At 44.0% G+C, this 26,463-nt stretch overlaps 1 protein-coding gene across 2 annotated transcripts in view; it reads left to right on the forward strand.

Annotated features, from left to right (window-relative positions):
* The window catches only part of DPP6 (dipeptidyl peptidase like 6), a 729,761-nt gene that overhangs the window by 540,303 nt on the left and 162,995 nt on the right, over positions 1 to 26,463 (forward strand). For both annotated transcript variants that reach the window (XM_030308879.1, XM_030308880.1), the window contains exon 7: positions 16,321 to 16,402. In XM_030308879.1, coding sequence (XP_030164739.1) covers positions 16,321 to 16,402 — 82 coding nt within the window. The remainder of the gene's footprint in view (positions 1 to 16,320; positions 16,403 to 26,463) is intronic.

Genomic DNA, 26,463 nt, shown 5'->3' on the forward strand with positions numbered 1-26,463 from the left:
GTTGATGCTTTGAATATACTAGATATATTAAGTACGCATTTTCAACTACACCACACACACTTGGTCCCGACATTCAGATGTGGACCTCCTTGAAGATCATATCCACAGAGGATTGTCTAACGGAGCCCCGTTCTCACTGTGCAAACGAGGAAGGCAATCTTCCTCATCTCAGCTGTCTGCAAGCTTAAATTTAAGGAATGTTCAAAGTTCCTTCTTAATACGTGAGGCACGCAGCCCTCCATCCCATATGGCCTCTGCGTAAGTGGTGCGACTTCTTATGGCCGCAACCTTTAATGGCAAACCTCCACACTGCCCACCGTTCCTAGTGAGTATCTTCCTAGTAGCTCTTCCCGGCTCCTCTTGGAAGACGTGATTGAATAGAAAAATGCTTATTGTTTATGAATCCCTTTAAGTCACAGTAGAAGCAGACGTTTTAGGTATAGGAAGAGGAAACTGAAAATGTGACTTTCCCCAGTGTTCCCCATGATGCTTGCTCGTGGCAGCCAGAATGTTTGGAACCTGCAGATTCACGAGTTTATGATGAAACATTATCTCTTCTTCTCGCTCTGCTTTTTTTATGCTATTGAAATTGGGCAGTCTGTCGGTCTTCCTATTGTTTGGCTCATTGCTGAAGGTCAGAAATCCAAAGAAATATTGTTGATATTGCTTATGAACACCATCTTATTTCAAGACTTTATAATTCAGCAGACTTTTCTCCAGTTCCGGCCAGTAGGGTGGCATGGGGGCCCCTCCCAAGCCCTGCCCAGGCTTGCCACCTGCTACTGTCTCCCATGGGACTGCTGGCCCTGTGCAGATAGGCAGGGCAGGAATTCCAAGTCTGGGAGCACATCCCGAGGAAGCACCAAGAGCATGAAGGCTCGGCACTGAGTCATTAAGAGGTGGTGTGGCAGAACGGAAATAACCTTGAACCTGAAGTCTACAGATGAGGCTTAACGCCCTGACAGCCCGCAGCCATGGCCAAAGTCTTTCTTTTCCTTTCCCTCCCTCTTCTCCTTCTTTTTCCATGTTTTCCTCTCCTACCTCTTCTTCTTCCTCTCCTTCTCTTCCCTTCCCTGGCTTTATGGAGATGTAGTTCACACACCGTGCAATTCATCCATTTAAATTGTACAAATCAGTAGGTTTTTAGTGTGTTCTCAGAATTGGACAACCACCCCTTCATTCAATTTTTGAACATTTCATCGCCCACACAATATGCTTTCATATTCAGCTGAAGCTCCAGTCCCTCCCACTCCTCTCTCATTTCTTTTTTTTTAATTTAATTTTTTAATTTTTAAAATTTACATACAAATAAGCATATAGTGCAACAATGATTTCAGGAGTAGATTCCTTAGTACCCCTTACCCATTTATCCCATCCCCCCTCCCACAACCCCTTCCATAGCCCTCAGTTTGTTCTCCATATTTATGAGTCTCTTCTGTTTTGTCCCCCTCCCTGTTTTTATATTATTTTTGTTTCCCTTCCTTTATGTTCATCTGTTTTGTCTCTTAAAGTCCTCATATGAGTGAAGTCATATGATTTTTGTCTTTCTCTGACTAATTTCACTTAGCATAATACCCTCCAGTTCCATCCACATAGTTGCAAGTGGCAAGATTTCATTCTTTTTGATCGCTGAGTAATACTCCATTGTGTGTGTGTGTGTGTGTGTGTGTGTGTGTGTGTGTACCACTTCTTCTTTATCCATTCATCCATTGATGGACATTTGGGCTCTTTCCATACTTTAGCTATTGTTGATAGTGCTGCTATAAACATGGGGATGCATGTGTCCCTTCAAAACAGCACACCTGTATCCCTTGGATAAATGCCTAGTAGTGCAATTGGTGGGTCATAGGGTAGTTCTATTTTTAGGTTTTTTTTAAGGAACCTCCATAGTATTTTCCAGAGTGGCTGCACCAGCTTGCATTGATTGCCACCAACAATTCAAAAGAGATCCTCTTTCTCTGTATCCTCACCAACATTTGTTGTTGACTGAGTTGTTAATGTTAGCCATTCTGACAGGTGTAAGGCAGTATCTCATTGTGATTTTGATTTGTATTTCCCTGATGATGAGTGATGTTGAACATGTTTTCTTGTGTCAGTTGGCCATCTGGATGTCTTCTTGGAGAAGTGTCTATTCATGTCTTTCGCCCATTTCCTCACTGGATTACTTGTTTTTTGGGTGTTGAGTTTGATAAGTTCTTTACGGATTTTGGATACTAACACTTTATCTGCAATGTCATTTGGAAATATCTTCTCCCATTCTGTCGGTTGCCTTTTAGTTTTGCTTATTGTTTCCTTTGCTGTGTAGAAGCTTTTTATTTTGATGAGGTCCCAGTAGTTCATTTTTGCTTTTGTTTCCCTTGCCTCCGGAGACGTGTTGAGTAAGAGGTTGCTGCGGGCAAGATGAAAGAGGTTTTTGCCTGCTTTCTCCTTGAGGATTTTGATGGCTTCCTGTCTTACATTGAGGTCTTTCATCCATTTTGAGTTTACTTTTGTGTATGGTGTAAGAAAGTGGTCCAGGTTCATTTTTCTGCATTTTGCTGTCTGGTTTTCCCAGCACCACTTGCTGAAGAGACTGTCTTTATTCCATTAGATATTCTTTCTTGCTTTGTCAAAGATTAGTTGGCCATACGTTTGTGGGTCCATTTCTGGGTTCTCTGTTCTGTTCCATTGATCTGAGTGTCTGTTCTTGTGCCAGTACCATACTGTCTTGATGATTACAGCTTTGTAGTATAGCTTGAAGTCTGGGATTGTGATGCCTCCTGCTTTGGTTTTCTTTTTCAAGATTGCTTTGGCTATTTGGGGTCCTTTCTGGTTCCATACAAATTTTAGGATTATTTGTTCTAGCTCTGTGAAGAATGCTGGTGTTATTTTGATAGGGATTGCATTGAATATGTAGTTGCTTTGGATAGTATCGACATTTTGACAATGTTTGTTCTTCCTATCCAGGAGCATGGAATCTTTCTCCATTTTTTTGTGTGTGTTTTCTTCAATTTCTTTCATAAGCTTTCTACAGTTTTCACTGTATAGATTTTTCACCTCTTTGGTTAGATTTATTCCTAGGTATTTTATGGTTTTTTGTGCAAAGGTAAATGGGATCAATTCCTTGATTTCTCTTTCTATTGCTTCATTGTTGGTGTATAGGAATGCAACTAATTTCTGTGTGTTGATTTTATATCCTGCAACTTTGCTGAATTCATGAATCAATCTAACAGTTTTTTGGTGGAATCTTTTGAGTTTTCCATATAGAGTATCATGTCATCTGCAAAGAGTTAAAGTTTGACCTCCTCGTGGCCAATTTGGATGCCTTTTATTTCTTTGTGTTGTCTGATTGCAGAGGCTAAGACTTCCAATACTATGCTGAATACCAGTGGTGAGAGTGGACATCCCTGTCTCGTTCCTGACCTTAGGGGAAAAGCTCTCAGTTTTTCCCCATTGAGGATGATATTAGCATTGGGTCGTTCATATATGGCTTTTATGATCTCGAGGTATGCTCCTTCTATCCCTACTTTCTTGAGGGTTTTTATCAAGAAAGGATGCTGTATTTTGTCAAACACTTTCTCTGCATCTATTGAGAGGATCGTATGGTTCTTGTCCTTTCTTTTATTGATGTGATGAATCATGTTAATTGTTTTGGGGATATTGAACCAGCCTTGCATCCCAGGTATAAATCCCACTTGGTCGTGGTGAATAATTTTTTTAATGTATTGTGGGAGCTGGTTGGCTAATATCTTGTTGAGGATTTTTGCATCCATGTTCATCAGGGAAATTGGTCTATAGTTCCCCATTTTAGTGGGTTTCTGTCTGGGTTTGGAATCAAGGTAATGCTGGCTTCATAGAAAGAGTTTGGAAGTTTTCCTTCCATTTCTATTTTTTGGAACACCTTCAAGAGAATAGGTGTTAACTCTTCCTTAAATGTTTGGTAGAATTCCCCTGGAAAGCCATCTGGCCCTGGACTCTTGTTTTTTGGCAGATTTTTGATTACTAACTCGATTTCCTTTCTGGTTATGGGTCTGTTCAAATTTTCTATTTCTTCCTGTTTCAGTTTTGGTAGTGTGTATGTTTCTAGGAATTTGTCCATTTCTTCCAGATTGCCCATTTTATTGGCATATAATTGCTCATAATAGTCTCTTATTATTTTTATTTTTGCTGTGCTGGTTGTGATCTTTCCTCTTTTATTCTTGATTTTATTCATTTGGGTCCTTTCCTTTTTCCTTTTGGTCAAACTGGCTAGTGGTTTATCAATTTTGTTAATTCTTTCAAAGTACCAGCTTCTGGTTTCATTGATCTGTTCTGGTTTTTTTTTGTGTGTTTTGTTTTGTTTTTTGTTTTGTTTTTTTTTTTTTTGTTTTTTTTTTGGTTATGATAGCATTAATTTCTGCTCTAATCTTTATTATTTCCTGTCTTCTGCTGGTTTGGGGTTTTATTTGCTGTTCTTCTTCCATGTCCTTAAGGTGTAAGGTTAGGTTGTGTATCTGATATCTTTCTTCCTTCTTTAGGAAGGCCTGGATTGCTATATACTTTCCTGTTATGACTGCCTTTGCTGCATCCCAGAGGTTTTGGGTTGTGGTGTTATAATTTTCATTGGCTTCCATATACTTTTTAATTTCCTCTTTAACTGCTTGGTAAGCCCATTCATTATTTAGTAGGATGTTCTTCAGTCTCTAAGTATTTGTTACCTTTCCAAATTTTTTCTTGTGGTTGATTTTGAGTTTTATATTGTTGTGGTCTGAAAATATGCACAGTATGATCTCTATCTTTTTGTACTTACTGAGGGCTGATTTGTGTCCCAGTATATGGTCTATTCTGGAGAATGTTCCATGTGCACTGGAGAAGAATGTATATTCTGCTGCTTTAGGATGAAATGTTCTGAATATATCTGTTAAGTCCATCTGGTCCAGTGTGTCATTCAAAGCCATTGTTTCCTTATTGATTTTTTGATTAGATGATCTGTCCATTGCTGTGACTGGGGTGTTGAAGTTTCCTACTATTATGGTATTACTATCGATGAGTTTATATTTGTGATTAATTGATTTATATATTTGGGTGCTCTCACATTTGGCACATAAATGTTTACAATTGTTAGGTCTTCTTGGTGGATAGACCCCTTGATTATGATATAATGCCTTTCTGCATCTCCTGATACAGTCTTTATTTTAAAGTCTAGTTTGTCGGGGCGCCTGGGTGGCGCAGTCGGTTAAGTGTCCGACTTCAGCCAGGTCACGATCTCGCGGTCCGGGAGTTCGAGCCCCGCGTCGGGCTCTGGGCTGATGGCTCGGAGCCTGGAGCCTGTTTCCGATTCTGTGTCTCCCTCTCTCTCTGCCCCTCCCCCGTTCATGCTCTGCCTCTCTCTGTCCCAAAAATAAATAAACGTAGAAAAAAAAATAAATAAATAAAAAAAAATAAATAAAGTCTAGTTTGTCTGATATAAGTATGGCTACTCCGGCTTTCTTTTTTTGACCATTAGCATGATAGATGGTTCTCCATCCCCTTATTTTCAATCTGAAGGTGTCTTTAGGTCTAAAGTGGGTCTCTTGTGAACAGCATGTAGATGGATCTTGTTTTCTTATCCATTCTGTTATGCTATGTCTTTTGATTGGAGCATTGAGTCCATTGATGTTTAGAGTGAGTACTGAAAGATATGAATTTATTGCCATTATGATGCTTGTAGAGTTGGTGGTGTTCTCTGGTCCTTTCTAATCTTTGTTGCTTTTGGTATGTATGTATATATGTATGTATGTATTTATATATATATATATATATATATATATTTTTCCATCTTTTCTCTGCTCAGAGAGTACCCCCTAAAATTTCTTGCAGGGCTGGTTTAGTGGTCACAAACTCCTTTAATTTTTGTTTTTCTGGGAAACTTTTGATCTCTCCTTCTATTTTGAGTGACAGCCTTGCTGGATAAAGAATTCTTGGCTGCATATTTTTCTGATTCAGCACACTGAATATATCCTGACACTCCTTTCTGGCCTGCCAGGTTTCTGTGGATAGGTCTGCTGCAAACCTGATCTGTCTCCCCTTGTAGGTTAGGGAGTTTTTTTTCCCTTGCTGCTTTCATGATTCTCTCCTTGCCTGAGTATTTTGTGAATTTGACTATGATATGCCTTGTCGATGGTTGGTTTTTGTTGAGTCTAATGGGGGGTCCTCTGTGCTTCCTGGATTTTGATGTCTGTGTCTTTCCCCAGGTTAGGAAAGTTTTCCGCTATGATTTACTCATATAATACTTCTGCCCCTATTTCTCTCTCTTCCTCTTCTGGGACCCCTATGATTCTGATGTTGTTCCTTTTTAATGAGTCACTGATTTCTCTAATTCTTAAATCGTGCTCTTTTGCCTTAATCTCCCTCTTTTTTTCTGCTTCATTATTCTCTATAAGTTTGTCCTCTATATCGCTGATTCTCTATTCTGCCTCATCCATCCTTGCCACCGCTGCATCCATCCATGATTGCAGCTCAGTTATAGCACTTTTAATGTCATTCTGGCTATTTTTTACTTCTTTTATCTCTCCAGAAAGGAATTCTAATCTATTTTTCAGCTCCAGCTAGTATTCTTATTATCATGATTCTAAATTCTGGCTCAGACATCTTGCTCGTATCTGTGTTTGTTAAATCCCTGGCTGTCGTTTCTTCATGCTCTTTCTTTTGGGGTGAATTCCTTCATTTTGTCATTTTGAAGGGGGGAAAGGAATTAATGAGATAGAAAAATTAAAATTAAAAAAATATTAAAATTAAAAATATATTAAAATTAAAAACACACACAAATCGAATAAATGATGCTAGATTCTAGGTGTGTTTTGTCTGGGTGTTGAAAGTAGTTTGACAGATTAGAGAAAATAAAGGGGGGGAGAGAAAAATAACAAGTTAAAATTTTTTTTTAAAAAGGAAATCGTTTGAGGATTTGAAAAATAAATACCTTGAAGTAGACTAAAATGAGATGATGGCAGTAAAATAGAATTTGAAAAAATATACACAAAAGTAAAGAATAAAGTAGATAAAAAATTAAAGAAAATTAATAAAAATTAAAAATAAATATGAATCTTTTCCTTTTCTGTATTCCAGAAAAAGAAAAGAAATGAAAGAGAAAAAAGATCTAAAGAAAGAAAAAAAAGGAAATCGTATGAAAATTTGAAAAAGTGAATACACTGTAGTAGACTAAAATAAAATGATGGAAGTAAAATAGAATTTGAAAAAATTTACATAAGAGCAAAAAATATAGTGAAAAATTAAAGAAAAATATTTTTAATAGAAATTGAAAGTAAAAACGATGTTTTTCTCTTTCTGCATTCAAGAAAAAAAAAACGAAAAAGAGAAAAAAGAAAAAGAAAAAATAGGAAATCGTTTGAAAATTTGAAAAGGTGAATACACTGAAGTAGACTAAAACAAAATGATGGAAGTAAAATAGAATTTGAAAAAATTTACACAAAAGTAAAAAATATAGTAATAAAAATTTAAGAAAAATATTTTTCATAAAAATTGAAAATAAGAGTTTTTTCTCTTTCTGTATTCAAGAAAAAGAAAAGAAGTGTAGAAGAGAAAAAGAAAGAAACCAAGAAAGAAAATTGAATAGACGAACCTGCTAACAGATTGAAGTAGGACTGAAATTGCTTCCTTTTCCCGTAGAAGTCAGTCCGTGTAGCTCTTTATAGTCCATAAATTAAGCCGGCGGTGAGGTTTGTGTTCTTGAAGAGCGAAGTTGGCCCAGTTGGGCGGGGCTCGGTGTAACGGCTCCGCTCTCCCCTAGATGGCGCTGCCAGCCTCCCGGGGTGGATTGTTTCCATGCTCCTCGGTGCGCATGCGCGGCAGTGGTGAAAAATGGCGTCACCAGGCCAGCCAGTCTGTTCTCCCGGATCAGCAATCGCGCACCCGTCCTCTGTCTTCAGCTCCCGTCCACTCCCCTCTCCTTCACTCTCCGTGACCAGGCCCCAGGCAGTACCTCGCTCCCGAGTTTTGTCTCAGATGCGGCTGTTTTCCCAGGCCCCTTACTTCCGAAGGACCTGGGCTTTGACCCGCCCCGCCCCTCTGCGGGAGGGTCTCACCAATGGCCGAATGAGCAACGGCCAGATGTCGGCTGCACCCAGGAACGCCCGCTGGACCCTGCCGCTGCCGGTGCCCCGAGACCGCGGTCAGGTGCCAGCCCGCCCCAGAAAAAGTTCGTGAGACAGTGTAGCAGCAGCGTTTCAGGGATTATGGAAAATCGCAACACACATCTGGCACCAGGCTTCACCCTTAACGATCTTGCCCCAGCACCAGCGAATGTGGCCGCCTTCCGGGGTCTGCTGGGACCAGGTGGCCTCACAGCCTCTACCAAATGTCCTTCCAGCAGTGGAACCGCTTTTCCCTGTGTGGCCCAAGAACCTCCCGGACCCCACTCTGTTCCTGGGGATTCGCCCTTCCCACCAGAGCACCACCAGGTATCAAGCTGCGGAGTTGCCGACTCTGTGCTCCCCTTGTTTACAGTCTTAATGGAATTTAAACCCTCTCCTTTCTCCTTTCTCCCTTTTTAGTTTAGTCCCTGCGGCCGTTTCCAATTTTCCACTTTCTCTCCAGCTGCTTTTGGGGAGGGGTGCTTTTCCCGTATTCTGCCCCTCCCCCCAGTCTCCGTCCTCTCTCCGCTCACAAAAGCACCTCCCTTCCTGCACCTTCCCTCTCCCCAAGTTCACCTCTCCGCGCACGTTCCCTGTTGAATTCTGTGATTCAGGTTGTGCAGATTGTTGTGTTAATCCTCCAGTCAGTTTTGTAGGTGTGTAGGATGGTTCAGTGTTGGTCTGGCTGTACTTCATGGACACGAGACACACTCTCATTTCCTTCTTTAATGGAAGTTTCTGAGCACCTGTTAGACACTGAATATACAACAACAAATAATTCCCAAGCTCCCTTTTACCTAAGAAACTTTTCATGTGACTTTATTTGGTATTGTATTTGTGATCACGGTGTTAGAGTGTCCCCATGAATCGGACGGGGGATACATCCAAGCATTTCAGAGTGAGCCACCCCATCATCTTTCAGTGACTGGAGTAACCCCGCAGCAAAACTCCTGTATCAAATCCCTCCTGAGGAAAGACCTTCTGATATGCCAGAGACACGAAGACACTTAAAATTAATGGTAGGATGTGTTCTGGAATGTTGGCGACTCGGGAAGGATTTATGCCTCTGATGATTCCTGCCCCCAAGAATTTAACCATGTAATTTAAGATATGGGTAAAAACTGATAACACGAATCTTTAAGTTCTGCATGAGTTTAAAGTATCACTAAACCTGACCAATCAGCAATTGGCAATCAGACTAGGTCCCATTGATTTATCCATGCACCCCTCCATTTATTCATTATTCAGGTAATATTTATGAGCATTCACAAGGGGCAGACACTGTTCTTGAACGGGGGTGTATCTTATATTTTTATATTACCCACCATGCCACGCACCTAGGAATACTCAGAAAACACATATCATTTGACATTGCTAGGCTAGTTTTTGGTGCCTTTAGCCATGAAATAAATGTTAGGAGCCAGAAAAGCAATTTTTAGTTTGACTTTTCCAAATGCTGTTTTTGTTGGGAGGCTTTTCAGTCCCTTAAACTATCTTAGAAAGATAAATACATAAACTTTGCTTCAGTAACTGCTCTTCAAAATTCAACATGATTGATGCCCTGTGTTGTTTATTGCTCAAATAAGAAAAATCAGAATGGACTGCACGATCATTTTGAGATATGGCAAGTCCAGATAATTTTATTCTAACTTAATCATTTTTTTTTAATTTTTTTACCAATCCATCTCCTGGAGGTGATTTATCACAGAGCCTGCCATGGGTTCTTTAAAATAAATGAATAAAGTTTCAAAAAGACAGAAAAGTTGCAGGAGGGCACTAACCAACCACAAAATAAATAAAAACATACTTTCATGTGTCCCCCCATCACACACACACACACCCCCCAAGAATTGCAGAATAATCCAGTCCACGAGGGGAAATGATTTGATGGCAATGAGCTTTCATGCAGAGAGCACTGCTAGAGGTCCTCAGTGTGGGAAGGAGGCATCCGTACTGCTTTGACGGGAGAATGTGCTCCGCAAAGAACCACCATTGAGTGGACACGGCAAGCGTTTAGCAGATGAAACTTCCTTGGGGGCTGTTTTTGCTCTGCTCTCTGAATGTCTTTCTACTTTGTTCCTTAAGTCAGTTGGAGATATTTTTTTCTCCTTTGACCAAACCAGGAGATTCATCTTTAGACAGAAACTAATCAGCTTGGTGTCATTGAACTAATGGCTTCTCCACTTTGGGCCTCAGTTTAAAAAGTGAAGGGTATATTAATTTCGTGGGGTTGTGGTAGCAAACTACCACAAACCGAGTGACGTAAAACAATAGAAATTCATTTCCTCATGGTTCTAGAGGCCAGAAGTCCAAAATAGAGTGTCCCCAGGGCCATGTTCTCTCAAAACCTGTAGTGAAGAACCTTCCAGCTTCTGGTGGGAGCCATCTGTCCAGCCTGTGCCTCTCCTGTCACGTGGGCTTTTCCCAGTGTGCCTTCTCCTCCTTTTATACAGGAGATTGGGGTTGGATTGGGCCCACCCTAATTGAGAATGACCTTATTTTAACTCAGTGACATCTGCAAAGAGCCTGTTTGCAAATAAAGCCATATTTCCGGGGACTGGAGGTTACGGAAGCAGGAAAGATTGGAATCATGGTTGAGAAGAAGGTGACTAACCAAGGCCGAGTAGACATGGCGGGAAGGGTTAGTACCCAGCTGACATGCATTACACTGGCTTCATGCTTTCTCTGCTAGTTCCCAGTGGCCTAGGTGTTTGTATAAGGGGGTGGATTGAGCATAAACCCAAGCTGGGCGTTTGCTAGGCTGGGGTAGAGAAAGAATGGTGCAAGGAAAACCATTCCATGGATGGTTTGAGCAGAGGATGGATGACCATCAAGGGAGTCATTGAAGAAAGGACCCCCCCCCTTGGGAGGGGGAGCTAAGGAGACCACCCTGAAATCAAGCAAATCTTACACCATCACATTCCAATGCAAAATATAGGTTGATTTCATAGAAACAGGGTTGAGGGTTGGGGTTCCTAAACCCACCCCCATATAATACAAGAATCAAGGTGTTTGTTTTATTGCTGAGTTCTATAAGGTAAATTTGTCCTCCTATCTGATATATTATTGGACCTTTAGTTAAAGTTGCATATGAATAGTGATTGCATGGTCAACTTAATTATTTACCATTTACCAATTAAAAAAACTGGCATTTATTGAATATCTACTCAGTCAGCTCTGTACTACCTATTTTCATATTCAGTGGAACATTAAGTACAACCCTGGAAAACAAGCATTTTTATTCTCATTTTATACATGAGGAAACAAACTTGGGTTAAGTTTCCCTATTACCCCACACCCTACCGCTAGTTAGCGGCAGAATTCAGAATTAAATTTGCAGCCTCTTAGAGCTCTTCCCACCACATCCCAGCTTCCTGCACTGTGTGAGGTGCTTGCACCATGGTATTTTCCTAAAGATGGACTGAAGCAGCTCTAAGGCATCGGGGGGCATTTAACTTACAGAGATGCACCAGCTGGGAAAAATAAAGACAGTTCCGTCCTTAGACTGTGTTACAGTTTATAAATAGTGATGGTTTCTCTTGATTTTCCCGGCCCTTCTTTAGGGGAAAGGGTCACTCTTATCCCACTTCCTCATTAAGGCTGGTCTGAGAGTTGTACCCAGCCTCTTGCTCCTGCTGGAACTTGGCTTTTCCAGCTAGCCTCTGCTGTCTTCAGGCTGTAGAAGCTTGTCTGATGTGTTGGCCATGAGGGGAAGAGGGTATACGTGAGCCCTGGAGGAGTGAAGGTGACAAAAGAGGGATGCACATGTGGTCGTGGTATTGAAATCTTCTAGGACACTCTGTCTACCTGGAGATACCACTTCCGGATAGCATTTATAGGAATTTACACTTGTTAGGTGAAAGAGAGGCTAATCTCCTGCTGTTCTCGATTATCCCAGACAGTGGAATTCATTACCCAACAAAGAGAATTTCAGTATTCAGTAAGACTCTGGAATTTTAACATTTCTTTTTTCCTACGCTGTGCTCCATGCTTGGAAAATTCTAGATAAACCCAGGCCAAATGAATTTGTTAGGTTTGTCTTTAACCTTGCAAAAACATCTTTTACTTAGAGCCACCACCATAACCCATCTATCCCTACTCATTTGTTTGTCACCTCAGATGCATGAATTGAGTGCTTATGCCGTGCTAGTATTAAAGACTTTTTCGTCAACTCAATATCAAGATTGCAGTATCGTGGGAAGGAAATTCTCTAATTTTAATTCATTTCTACAATATTTGTTATAATCAATGAGATATAACCTATTCAATTTTTTGAATTTTGTTTAGATTTCTATTTTAAAGTAATTTTAAACGAAGAAAAATTGTGAAAACAGTACAAATCATTCTCTTATATCCCTATCCCTACTTCTCCTATACTCCTGCAATACTGTTAGTGTATTTTATAACCACAGTGTAATTAAGGACAGGAAATTAACATTGGCACAGTATTATTAATCCAACTTATTTGAATTTTACCAATTTTCCTACCAGTGTCTCCTTTCTGTCTTGGGATCCCATGTTCCTTTAGACATTATTTCTTTTTAATCCCCTCCAGTCTGTAACATTTCCTCAGTCTTTCCTTGTTTTCATGATCTTGACACTTCCAAAGGTTATTGGTCAGCTGCTTTGTAAAGTGAGGCTCAATTTGGGCTTGTCTTATGTTTTCTCACGATTGAAGTGAGGTTATGCATTTTTGGTGAAAGTACCATATAGATCATGCTTTTCTCCTTCCCAGCACATTGTACCAAAGTGTTCATGATGATGTTGATGTGTCTTATTTCCAGTGACATTGACCTCAATCTCTTAGTTAGGTTGCTGTCTACCAGTTTCTCCACTGCAAAGTTGCTGTCTTCTCCTTTATGACTGATAAGTATCTTGAGGGGAGATACTTTGAGGTTATGCAAATCCTGTTTCTCTTCAAACTTGCGTTCACTAACCTAAGCACCCATCAGTAGATCTTGTCTGCATCATTCATTAATGTAAGTCTAAGGGTGATACTCTTTCCTTTCTTTTTCACAGTTATTAATTGGAATTCTCTTACAAGAAAGCTGGTTTCTGTATTTGATTACTTATTTATATTAGTATGGACTCGTGGATATTGATTTTATTCCATGGATGAATCTGATACTATTATTAATTATTTTGTCACTCATATTTTTCCAGCTTTGGCCATGAGAAACTCCTTTAGGTTGGCTTCTGCATTCTTTGAACAAGGATTCCTTTCTTTCTGTCTTTCTTATTTCCTCATTTTCTGGCCCCATAAGATGTTCCAGACTCATCCTGTATTTCCCTGTTCCAGCCTGGATACAACTACTTCTCCGAGGAGGAGCCTTATTTATTTTACTGGATGATGGTGTTTAGAGACCAAGATATGGGCACTGAGTGTGCTCATGGTTTCTGGGGGTCATCGGTTCTAAGCCTCTCCACGAACAAAGCAAGGACATATATGTATGCACACTAACCCCTGGACACACATATATCTACATTTTGCATCTATGTGTGTATTAGAAACCATGAGTTTGCACCAATACCTCTGATTCCAGGCCAACACCACACAGTTCATTTTAGCCTTCCCCTTTTCCTTGTAGCTTGTTTTTCCAACAGTAAGAAAACTGGTTTTCATTATCTCCAATGTATGTATATATTTGCAGAGTAGTTTAATTCCAGCACACACATTAAGTAGTTTCAGAATTGCTAACCCATAGTTCAGCATGATCTTTTTGTCTTTAGCTTTATGGTATCCAGTCGAGATACTGTTTTCTGATATTGCTTATGTTGGTTCTTTCCTTCCCCACTCTTCCATGTAGTTTTGTGATTTATCTGAAGTAGGGTTTTACTCTGTTGTGGTGTTGCTATTCTTTTTTGGGTTCCCCCACGTCCTGATTGTTTTTTATTGTCAGTTTTGTTTTTGGAGTGTGCAAAAAGTATGTGAAACCCCACTATGGGCTAAGACTGGACGTTATACCAATAAACATACCCCAGAGAAGTGCTTCTCCTTCCTCATGCAGACACCTCATGCCCAATCCCTCCTTCTTCCCACCCACCCCCTATACGTAACCAACCTCTGGTTTCTGCTTCCTGTGTTGGTTTTTTTTTTTTCACAAATGAGGATGTACGTATGTGTATTTTCTTAGATCCCTTTCTTATATGATGGGTCACATACTATAGATTGTCTGTTGGACTTCGCATACTCCATGATGAAAATCACAACAATCAGTTTATAGAGGGTCTTCGTTCTTTCTTGCAGCTGTACCATAGTACCATTGTATGGATGAACCATAGTTTCTTCAGCCACGTATTGTTTCCAATGTCTTGTCATTACAGAGCTGCAATGACCATAACCTTCTGCATATCTATTTTTGTATTGTTAGAGGTATATCTTCCCGGAAGTGATGTAGTTCAAAGGATAAGTGTGTATTTTATTAGGTGTTGCCAAATTTCGCTCTAAAAGGACTGCGCTATTTTTCATGCCTACCAGCAAAGTATGAGAACACCTTTTTCCTCACAGCCTCACCAATACAGTGTGCCATACTTTTCTTTCTTTTTTGGGAGGGCGTCGGGGAGCAGTTTCATAGGTGAAAAACGGCGATTCACTGATTCTATTTCTATAATTTGGCATGCGTTTGGTGCTTTTTGATATATCTGAGGACCTTTTATATCCTTTTTGTGATTTGTCCGCTCATGTCTTTTTCTCCTGTTTCTACTTTTTTTGTCTTTTGTCACCTCGATATTTTAGAGTTTTTTATATACATTATGGATATTAGCTCTTTGTCCATGGTACATGTTATGAATAATTTGTCCCAGTTTGTCAGTTGCCTTTTGTTCATGATGGTTTTGTGAGGCAAAAAAAACTTAAAAATGTTTATGTAGTCAAATTTATCACTCTTTTATTGCTTCTGGATTTTGAATCCTCCTTAGAAAGCCTTTCCCTATGTAAGGTTAAAGAGGAAATCACCCATGTTATGAAAATAGTTTGAAACATTAAAGACATACACATGGTAGGGTTTGTTAAGATTCCTTTGCAACTGGGAATGTTAAGACCCCTCCCTTATTCTTCTAAATGCCTGGCCATCAGCCTTCCTGGCTGAGTCCTGTTATCAATTGTCATCCACTACTTAGCACCTAATCACCCCATCTTCAAGCTTCCCTGGTCTCTTTAGACCCAGGGACCCCATCTAAAACTACTCGGGTGCATTGAAGACTATCTCACCTTCGCCAGTGCTTTTTACTCTTAAGTGAATTCTGTTTTGTCCCGGTAGTATTATTAAGTATTAGCAACTTTAGAAGTTTGTGCTGACTCAAGCCCAGAGTCGGCACCTACTCACTTTGCCTCCCTTCCCTTTCTGCCTCATCTCCTTTGTTCTCCCAAAATTCAGCTTCCTCCTTTTTCAGAGACCATTCAGCCACAGCCTCTCAGTGGACGAATGAGCACCTTCACAGCTATGCCTTCTGCATGACGTACATCATAGCCAAGTGATAGGACGTAAACCCGACAGAGTCAGGCCCATCCAGCAGAACACAGATATAACGTCATCTGAAAAACATATGAAAATGAGTCTTTTCCACATGTTGTAGATAATAGTAGCTACAAAATATACTGAAATATTTCATACCTATACAAGTGTTAGGTTTTCTTCATGTTCATTATGACATTTATTTAAGCACCTTAGCAGGATTTTGTTAGCATGGTATTTTGCATATCAGTAAATAAAGAACCTCAGTGATGTCTGAAAGGAAGACAGTCTTTCAACCTTCCCCTCTCCCTTTCCTTCCTTCTCTCTCTCCCTCCTCGTGTAAACCAAAGGGTGAAGTCTGTCCTGAGGCCACTGGTTTTGGAAGGTCAGAATGACCTAGCAGTATGCTTAGGCGAGAAGCCATCTGCCAGGAAAACCCAAGATAGAGACAGAAGCCACAGGGCTTGCCACTGCATAGTCATGCATTTCCATTTGTAACGTTGACTGGTGTGGACGTTTTAATAACTGACCTACAGACCTCTGCAGGTTGTCTCTTGATAAATATTTACTATTTGGGTTAAGCAGTGACGGGCCAGTCTCGGCTTCATTCTGAAGAAGTCTAATGGAAGGCTGAGACATACTATTTAATAGCACGAGCTTCTGAAATTCATACAGTGGCTGAAGGGAAGAAATGAGAGGAGGAGGATAAACATAGACCATTCTTGTCTCCCACCATGTTGATTGATTGATTGGTTGTTTCTTCATTTATTTTCTTTCAGGGACCCTCAAAGTCTGGACCCACCGGAAGTGAGCAATGCGAAGCTTCAGTATGCAGGGTGGGGCCCCAAAGGCCAGCAGCTGGTAAGCCAATCGAGCTCAGTGACCAGGTTTGAATTTGATGAAGTTTACACATTGCAGGCGGGATCTGCTCACTACGCTCAGGGTCTGTGTTTGCATGAGTTGAACTTTGGAAAGGTACACCAGAATATTCGCCTGTATAAAATGGACATTTCTTTTTTTGATTAGAGAATTATGTAACGGCAGGTGCTCTGGTTCCCCAATCTGAGACCCTTGACGTGGTCCCCACTTAGCTAGCTGTGTGTAGACTCCAGACGTACCGTGAGGTCAAGGAGATAAACCTTGTCGAAAAGACCAATGGGAATTAGCAGAGTCACGGAGCCGTTGCGGGTTTCTTTCGTTTTGCTCTTGGAAGCCTGGCTCTGTTCTTCGGAGGGTTTGGGGAGAAGGTGGATATGCTGGCCATCGTGGAGCCATCCTCCCTGCGAGCGGCGTCGGCACGCGGCCAGCGCTGCCTCATGGCTTCACATCATGTCCTTCTGCGTCTTGATGCTGATTACATACAGCGGCATTTTAAAAACACTTCTCCTAAAATAACACAGAAAATGATTATTTTAAAAAGCTTGAGGTGAGATCGTATTGGACAGTCTGTCTGTTGTCTTAGGAGTTGAAATAATCTTATTTTTCCCAATGGTATGGTTATACTGGTTGCATATTAATTCCATTTCCTTGAAATGACTTAAGGACATAGGAAGATACAGGCCACAGAACTGTCCTAGCTATGACTAAAGGGTCCCCGGTGCCCGACACGCACGATCAGGATTCGAAAAGCACGTTTAGCCAGTGGGAGTCAGCTTGTGACTTGGGGAGAAGGGGGGGGCCAGGAGGCGGGTGAACACCCCCCGCCAACTCAGTTACAAGGGGACGAAACTCACCTTTCCTCAGAGACGCTAACTCTTCCACAAGGAGAAGCCGCGACGTCATAGAAGGTTGTGGAAGCCCGAGACTCGCATGACTGAGTCTCCAACAGCTGACTTTAAGTCCCTCTGATGTCATGATGGAAGGTGTGTCTGGGAGCAAAGTGCACCCATATCCGTCAGATCACTCCGTACGAGTGACACGTTGCCTCCACAGAGGCTCTCCCAAGTCTCCACGGTCCTCGGGCAGCCCGCTGCCCACAGCCTTGCACGCCGGCCTCATTCCCCCGCGCGGGGAAGAGCTCACGGGTGGGCAGCCTTCCTGAGGGGCCACTGCCCAGCCTCCGTACAGGCGTCAGGGTGAGGACACTGTGACTCACACACTGGTCAGCGTCTCTTCCCGGCAGGCCCGCGGCCTCTTCCCTCGTGTCCCGGTGATGATCACTAAGCTTAGGGACTCACGCTTCCCCATCAGCACTCAGGAGAGGCCAGACCCTGGAACCAAGGTCGCACAACCTGGTCCTGCCTTCTGGAAAGGGCTTTTGGTTTGCGGTAAATTTAACCCACAGTTCCTAAAGAAGGACGGGTGTGAGCACGTGCATGCAAGCAAACACACACACTTTAGAGTTCTGTCTGGAATTTGCAGGCAGATGGAGCTGCAGAATGTTCCCTCTCTAGGCCGCTTACGTATTAGGCCAGCCCCTTCCGTATCTGAAGCTGCTCGTGTCCTGCTTTCTAGGGGTTGGGGGTGGGCTGAAGGGTCACAGTCCTCCTGCTCAACCTCTTAAAGAACTGGCAGCAAAGCTAAGTAGGCACCAGGTTCTCTGAGAAAGCGTCCCTGACTCCACTCCCCACCGCTGGCTCCGACTCTGGACTCCCGTGTCTCCGTGCAGACTCCCATCACTTGGATCTCTTGGTGTGAACTTGGGGTCTCTCCTCTGTTCCTCCAGCTTCATCTGGGCATCCAGCTCCGCCCTCTTGTATTCCGAGTGCCTAGCCCAGCGCCTCGTGCTCAGGATATATTTGTTGAGGTCAAAAATGGATGCATGGAGGTGCCTGGGTGGCTCAGTCGGTTAAGCGTCCGACTTCGGCTCAGGTCACGATCTCGCGGTTCGTGGGTTCGAGCCCCGCGTCGGGCTCTGTGCCGACTGCTTGGGAGCCTGGAGCCTGCTTCGGATTCTGTGTCTCCCTCTCTCTCTGCCCCTCCCCTGCTCGTCTCTCTGTCTCTCTCTCAAAAATAAATAAACATTAAAAAAATGTTTTTAAATGGATGCATGAATGGATTTATTACATAATATATCCTTGTGACCCTCAGTCACTTAAACACAAAGTGACTGGGTGCAGACAAGCAGCCACGATCTGTGTGGATGTTCAGGACATTACTTAACAGTAGGGAAGTTCAGCTTCCTTTCCGCTCCAAGGAAATGAATGTTCGGGTAAGTAATAATTGCTAGTATTTGGGCTTAGTACCGAAAGTACTAATGTGCTCAGGGAATTTTTGAGTTATGAACATTTTTGAACTTCCGGTTTTTATTATACAGTTCTTGTACCGAGTGTGGTCGGTAGGCAATGTAACTCACCCCGGAGAGCGTCCTGTACAGGATGTAGGAGTCAGCACGCTGTTCCTCTTAAGGGGCCAGGTAGCAGGTGTTTTAGGCTTTGCAAGCCCACACAGGAACGTCTGGGTCTCAACTCTCCACTGTGCTGTTGTAGAGAGAAAGCGGTTGTAGTCAACACAGAAAGAGATGGACAGTATTTTGTTCTGATAAAACTTTATCTGGGGCGCCTGGGTGGCTCAGTCGGTTAAGCGTCCGACTTCGGCTCAGGTCACGATCTCGCGGTCCACGAGTTCGAGCCCCGCGTCGGGCTCTGGGCTGACGGCTCAGAGCCTGGAGCCTGCTTCCGATTCTGTGTCTCCCTCTCTCTCTGCCCCTCCCCTGTTCATGCTCTGTCTCTCTCTGTCTCAAAAATAAATAAACGTTAAAAAAAAAAAATTAAAAAAAAAACTTTATTTACACACACAGATATTCTGGCCCGAAGGCTGTGGTTGCTGACCCGTGTTTCGGGGGGATCGGACACTCTCTCGGCTGTCCTCAACTGAGGAAAGCCTGGCCCGGGGACCAGCACCCTGGTGACTGGTACTCCCGGGGCTCGCTTTCTCCACAAAGAAAGTCTGCAACCCGTGAGCAGGCTTTGCAAAGACACTAACAAACCCCTCATTGCCAGTTTACTTGAAAAAGCAAATAATACTCCCCGAAGGAAATCTACTCTAATTATAAAGAGTCAGACTAAAATGAGTGATGCTCCTTCGGGAACAGAGAACACAACTGGAGTTCAAGTTCACCGGAGGGCTTTCTGCGCATCCTCACCTCCTGGTGAGGAGTGATTTCAGCAGCCCCTTTGGCTCGGGGACCCCGTAAGTCCCAGGGAGACGGCACTCCACCCTGGGAGCAGGCTAACTGCGTTCTCTCACGTCTCCACACGGCCTCCAGTTACTGACTCTTGCCTCCTAGGGTAACTTTTGTCGGACCTTCCGCTCACATCTTAGGTAATAAGTACTGCCTGATGGGCTCGTTGTTAGAGGAGCCTGCTGAGCCTAAAAATAGGAAAATGGATTTGGCTAGATTAAATGAGATTAAGGGAGAAAATATATGTAAAGGGTTGAGGAAGTGTCTTCCCCTCCATCTTAATGTGGTCAGTGGACATAGCCATTCACATTGAAAACACGTGATTTCTAAACTTTTCCCCGTACTTTATCCCCTGCAGATAAACTTTGGCCTACATGGAGTGCTTCTCTGAGTTTCTCTTCTTTGATCTTTGGTGAAGCCCTCCCCCTTACGTGTGTGTCTGTTCATGTGAAGTCCTGTCTCTGCTAACCTTCAATATGACTGTTTGTCCGTCTGAACGTAGCCTTGCATCTTCTAATACGTAATCTCTGCAAGGACATCGTTTTAATGTTTGTTTATTTATCTATCTTGAGAGAGAAAGAGAGCACGCAAGCAGGGGAGGGCCAAAGAGAGAAGGAGAGAGAATCCCAAGCAGGCTCTGCACTGTCAGCGCAGGGCCTGACGTGGGGTTCGAACTCACAAGCCGTGAGGTCACGACCTGAGTTGAAATCAAGAGTCAAAAGCGGGGGCCTCCTGTGCGCCTCTGGCACGCTCCTGGAGCTCAGGCCCCCTCGGCCTGTCTTAGCGGGTTAGCGCGCACGCATAGGGTACTTTGGAGAATTGTTGCATGTTTCCCTTTGGAGCCAAGTGCCGTGGAAAGTTCTACAAATGTGATTGCACGGCATTAGACAACAGTAAGGATCGGAGGCTGGCGTCTTTGCTGGCCTACTCGGATGATCAGAGACGAAAATGGTCTCCTGTTCGGTTGGCCTGCTACCACGATGGTGACAAATGGACAGCTTTGAAAGGGGAGTCTGATAAGCCTCTTGGGGGTTCTTCCAACACCGAGGTGGCTTCAGCACCTGACAAATGACGAGCAGATAGGGTAGCCGGCCGGGGAACCTGCTAGAACTGCCACCTGAGCGGTCCCGGCATGCAGGTGACAGTCCAGCAGAAGAAAACGGAGGGATGCTCACAGGCTCCGCTCTCCCGCGTCGGACAGGAAGCCGACTCCGTCGTAGTCTCCCGGGGCACGCAAGGCTGTGGTGTGGATGACAGTGAGAGACTGCTCTGTGTCTTCCTGGAAACGAGGGAATAAAATTAACTATGTTTACCCAGATGGGGGGACTTCAGCTACACTGTGTGAAAAATTGCTTTGATTACATGGCTTGATAGACCCTAGGATACTTCTCCGGGGAAAGTCATGGACAGAATGACTCCCCAAGGAGACTCGAGGAATCTGCTTCAGTGGCTTCTTTGTAAATGGCTCAGATAGCAGCTCTCCTGATGAGGTCGCAGGGCAGACTGGACTCTGGAACATTCTCCCGGCCCCGAGAGCTCTCGGGTTGACGGGGGTGACCGGCGGTTGCTGTGGTCGGTCAGCCAGCGACCGGTGAGGGACCTGAAGTCCAGTCCTTTGTGCACACACAGTTTTGACCATCATTCGCTCACGCATTTGTTCACGGTTTAGTAAATTCCCACTGAACACTTCCTGTGCTCTAGACGCTGGAGTTTCACTAACTGCCGGAGATGCAGAAGCGAGGCACAGCTGTCTCCACCTCGTGGACAAGGCACCCGTCACCGCGGTTACTAGCCGTCGGCACCTGCACCTGTTCCGTGCTGCCCTGCCCGCCCCGCTGCATCTCCGTCCCCTCGGCACAAGCTCGGTGTCCTGTCCATGGCAGGACGCGTGACTGCCCCGCGTCCCTGTGTGGGTGCTGGCCGCGTTTCCAGCCAGGACTCTTGGGCCCCCAGTCTTGGTGCAGTGATGCCGGCTGCGGCAAAGCCCTCCTGACGGTGAGGACATGCCATCATTCCCTGGCCGCTTGGTGTTCTTCCTGCAGAGCAGTTCTGCTCCCGGCCACAGTCTCAGCCGAGACTGAAGCCTGGGCCTCCTTGAGGGGACCAACCAGGCCCCCGTTTTCATTGTGGATTCTCAAGCCCCACCTTCCGTCAGACTTTCCTTCCGGGGTCCCAGCAGCCCTCCCCCGTGCAACCTTTTCCACCCGTGTCCTCTGAGCTGCCTGCTGTGAGCACCTTTGCAGGAGCCCTGGACCATCCTCCCCCTTAGTGGTTAGAGGCACGCGTCCTTAGGTCTGTGACGTAACAACTGCCACGGTCAAATGGCTGAGTCTGTTCTAAAGAAGCCAAGCTCTACAAATCAGCTTCTTCTGAGTCTTCTGGGCCCACTGTTTTTTTTTTTTTTTTTTTTTAGCGCACCATTTTACCGAGGGTTCTTTCTAACATGTCAACAGCAAAAGAGAGCGAGGGTCTCACTTCCCGGGGTCACTAGCATCGCCTCGTGCTCCCTGTGGACTCATAGCAAACAAGCCATGCCTCTGGGAGTCAGTGGACGATCCGGAAGAATTAGAGCTGAAGGGTTCTTGTGCTCGCCCTCGGCCACTGCAGAGCACTCAGGTTTCTCCTGTAAAGGAAAAGAACCTTTAAAAATAGCCCATTAGATGGGGCGCCTGGGTGGCTCAGTCAGTAAAACGTCCGACTTCCGCTCAGGTCATGATCTCGCGGTCTGTGAGTTCAAGCCCCGCGTCGGGCTCTGTGCTGACAGCTCGGAGCCTGGAGCCTGCCTTGGGTTCTGTGTCTCCCTGTCTCTCTGCCCCTCCCATGCTCATGCTCTGTCTGTCTCTGTCTCTCAATAATAAATAAATGTTTAAAAATTTTTAAAAAAAATAGCGATTAGCGTTGTAAAAATTCACGCCACCAAAATGTCAGTAGTTCAACATGAGATACCAGATGGAGAGATTGTTCTTGAAACACCAAAATGCTCTGTTAAAGGGAATAAAGAGCAGACAGGTAATAGACCTGAGGATTCACTCCGTGCAGGTGTGGGCATCTGCAGACACACTGGCATCCACGCAGGGACCCTGCTCTCCGTGAGGTAGCCAAGTGCAGACGGAAGGACGAGTGGGTGGCAGTCACCGCAAGGCTCCGCCCTCACCCAGGGATGGGCAGGTGCAGCCAGGACACCTGCTACCACGCCGGGAGCAAGACGGCAGGAACCCAGGGACAACCCAACCCTGAACGACAAGCCCTCATCTGAAAACCTCATTGTAGCATTACAACGCTCAGAATCTAAAGGTCTTCATTTAGAGCCTTAGAAGGAGAAGAACCTTTAGTTTGTTCTCTTTTTTTAATGTGTATTTATTTATTTTGAGAGAGAGAAAGATAGCAAGTGAGCATGAGTGGGGGAGGGGCAGAGAGAGAGGGAGACACAGAATCTGAAGCAGGTTCCAGGCTGAGCTGTCAGCAAAGAGCCTGACGCAGGGCTCGAACCCACAAACTGTGAGATTGTGACCTGAGCCAAAATCACGAATAGGACCCTCCACCAACGGAGCCACCCAGTTTGTTCTATTTTTTTTTTTAAGTTTATTTATTTTTGAGAGAGAGAGAGAGGGTAGAGAGAGGGGGAGACACAGAATCCGAAGCAGGCTCCAGGCTCCGAGCTGTCAGCACAGAGCCCAATGTGGGTCTCAAACCCACGAACCGTGAGACCATGACCTGAGCTGAAGTCAGATGTTCAACCGACTGAGTCACCCAGGCCCTCCTATTTTTTAAGGCTGTTAAAAACAAAACCTGTAGAGTCAGGAGGCCACTTTCAGGTCTGGGTTCTGGCACTTACCAAAGGTGTGATCTTAAAGCACTTAATCTCTCCAAGCCGCAGTTTCCTCATCTGTAAACTGGAGATAATAATGTGTATCTTGTAGAGGTCACTGTACGGATTCGGTTAATTTATTAGAAGTACATGGTGTAGAACCTCATATAATGAAAATACTCAGTAAATGATGGATTGTTGTGCTGCTGCTATTAGGATTATTACTTGGCTTAACCAAAATGTAGAGAATAGGAAAAAAACAGGAATGTCATCAAATGAGTGTTTGGTATGTGTCCAAAGGTGAGCGAGGCTACAGGTAAGGCAGGGAGATAACACGGGTGTGTGGGTGGGCGCCCAGAGGGCTCAGTCTCTTCTTTGGCTCTTCTCCAGCTTGCAGGTGGTGAAGGATGCTGTTCGGAAAGCTTCCCATCAGTCCCTGTCCCTCTAAGCCTGTAGCTCCTGGCAGGTTGGCAACTGTCCGTCTCCTTAGAAAAGGCCATTAAAGGTGACGGCAATTCCCCTGCTCCGATGTCACCCCAGAAATGATCCCTCAAACGGAGGGAATATGTTCCTATAAGAAACCTGGACGTTGGATCCCCAGAACTTAGTCATCTTGTAATGGGAAATTTGTACCCTGAGACCAGCATCTGTCGTCTCCCCTCCCCCCGCCCCCCAGTGCCTGGTGACCACCGTTCTATTCCTGGTTTCTGTGAGTTCAGACTTTGTAGATTCCACAGTGAGTGAGATCATACAGTATTTGTCTTTCTCTGCCTGACTTATGTCAGGTAATTATGTGACAGGAGGGAGGCAGTAATCTTCCAATAGAGAAGTACGTGACATCACCTTAAACTTAACACAATGTGACGTGTCCGTTGTAACTCAGTAATGGTGGGGGAAGGCCTGAGGACCTGCTGTTTCCCTGTCCCAGGTACCCCGCCGTGACCCCAGGACCTCGAGCTGGATGGTGACTCTCTCTCCTGACCCTGATCAGGCAGCCACCTGAGCAGAAACGGGTGAGCTGTCTGCCCAAGGGCATGTTGCTTACCCGCTTCTGAGTCACCAAGGGGGCAAAGCAGAGTTTTATCAACGTTGACAAGTCCAATGAGGGGAGAAAGATGGATCTTTCCAGCAAGAGGAAATTATTTAATGAAATGTCGTAGACATGGAGAGGACCAGACTGAAGTGACATCCCATTAATAACTTATAAAAGCCTCTAATCAGTTTGGGTTAATTTGGTATTCATTGTAAAAACATTCATCATGGGCACTGAAGCCCATGACAGTAGCCAAGAAATTAATATCACCGGGATGGAAATTGCCTTATGTATCCTCAAGTAATGGATGGAGCCAGTTCAGTGAGTGATTTACTAGCTCGCCAAGGGTACCCTTCAAGTTTAACGCAATGCACTCTCACTTGGTGGCCCTGTGGGACTCCCTCACTTAATGTGCACTCTAGTAAATAAGCCACGTTTTTGTCACTTAACCCGAGCGGATGGGGCAACATGGTGGAACTGCCTGACAGTCATAGGTAAAGAATGAGGCGAATTTCTTAAAAAACATTTTTTTAAAAAGGGGGCACCTGACTGGCTCAATCTGTCAAGCGTCCATCTTTGGCTCAGGTCATGATGTCACGGTTTGTGAGTTCAAGCCCCACATCAGGCTCTGTGCTGACAGTGTGGGAGCCTGCTTGAGATACTCTCTCCCTATCTCTCTGCCCCTCCCCTGCTGGCTCTCTCTGTCTCTCCCTCTCAAAATAAATAAATAAACACAATTTTTTTTTAATTTAAGGAATGAGGGGAATTAGGAGGTGGTGGTTGGTGCTTTTTACTTCCACCAACAGGCTCTCTGAAAACACGGGGATTTCCAAACACAAAAGCAGCTTATAACTGTGGGCTTTTAAAGGAAGTGAGGGCAACAATGTAAATAGTAAACTGTGGAGTTTTTAAATTTTTTGTCCTGCTGTATGAACACAGGGTAGGGGCTTAAGAGCAAATTCATTCTTGACACGATACAAAAATATGTAGTAAGAGTCACAAAATATGTCCCCACGTTAGCAAAGAAGTCCCTTCTAAAGAGAAGCCAGAAGCAATAGTCACAAATGCATTCAAAACACTGTTATCTATAATGTTTTTTAAGTTTATTTATTTTGAGAGAGACACAGAGACAGCAAGCGGGGGGAGAGGGAGAGAGAGGATCCCAAGCAGGCTCCACACTGTCAACACAGAACCTGACTCAGGGCTTGAACCGCAAACGGTGCAATCATGACCTGAGCCGAAATCAAAAGTCAGATGCTTAACTGAGGCAGCCATGCACCCCTGTAATAATAATTGTTAAAGGCTATACCTATCCTAAGTGTTCATAGGGGAGTGATCTGCTAAAGCATGGCACATTGGCGGGATGAACTCGTCTGCAACCACAAGCGTTAAAAAGTGGCAGGTGGGTTGCATGTGAACACGGGAACTGTATCATCTATTAATTAGCATTAGGACTAAACATAAGATATTTGGTATATGTTTTGCATATGAGGAAAGATGCTTATTTTGGTCTGGCCGAACTATGCACATTTCACCCACTTCTAAAGGTTTCCCGGACACAACATTATATATGCATTAGAAATGGGGGAAAAAAGAAAGCCCATCGTCAAATCTGAGGTTCACGAATTCCGCTCAGTAGACATGTGCTCCGACAATCCCACAGGGTAGAGCACAGCGCTCTCTGCTGGGACGGACGTGAGGAAGTCAGTCCTGGGTGGGGGGACAGTGACTTTAACTGTGTTAGTTTCAAAGTGCTATGCAAATGTGTCCTTTCTCCTGGCTCCGCTGCAAACCCTTGAGAGGTTATTTTCCAGATCCCACGTGTCAGCTCAAGCAATTAAGAAAAAGACGGATTTTGGGTTGAAAGCCAGACCTGACCTGGTTGTACATGATGGTCTGTGAGCATAAACTGTGTTTTCTTCCTGATCAGAGCTTCCCCGATGCAGTTGTGCTGGAAA

Source organism: Lynx canadensis, chromosome A2, assembly GCF_007474595.2.
Source record: "Lynx canadensis isolate LIC74 chromosome A2, mLynCan4.pri.v2, whole genome shotgun sequence".
Lineage (NCBI taxonomy): Eukaryota > Metazoa > Chordata > Mammalia > Carnivora > Felidae > Lynx > Lynx canadensis.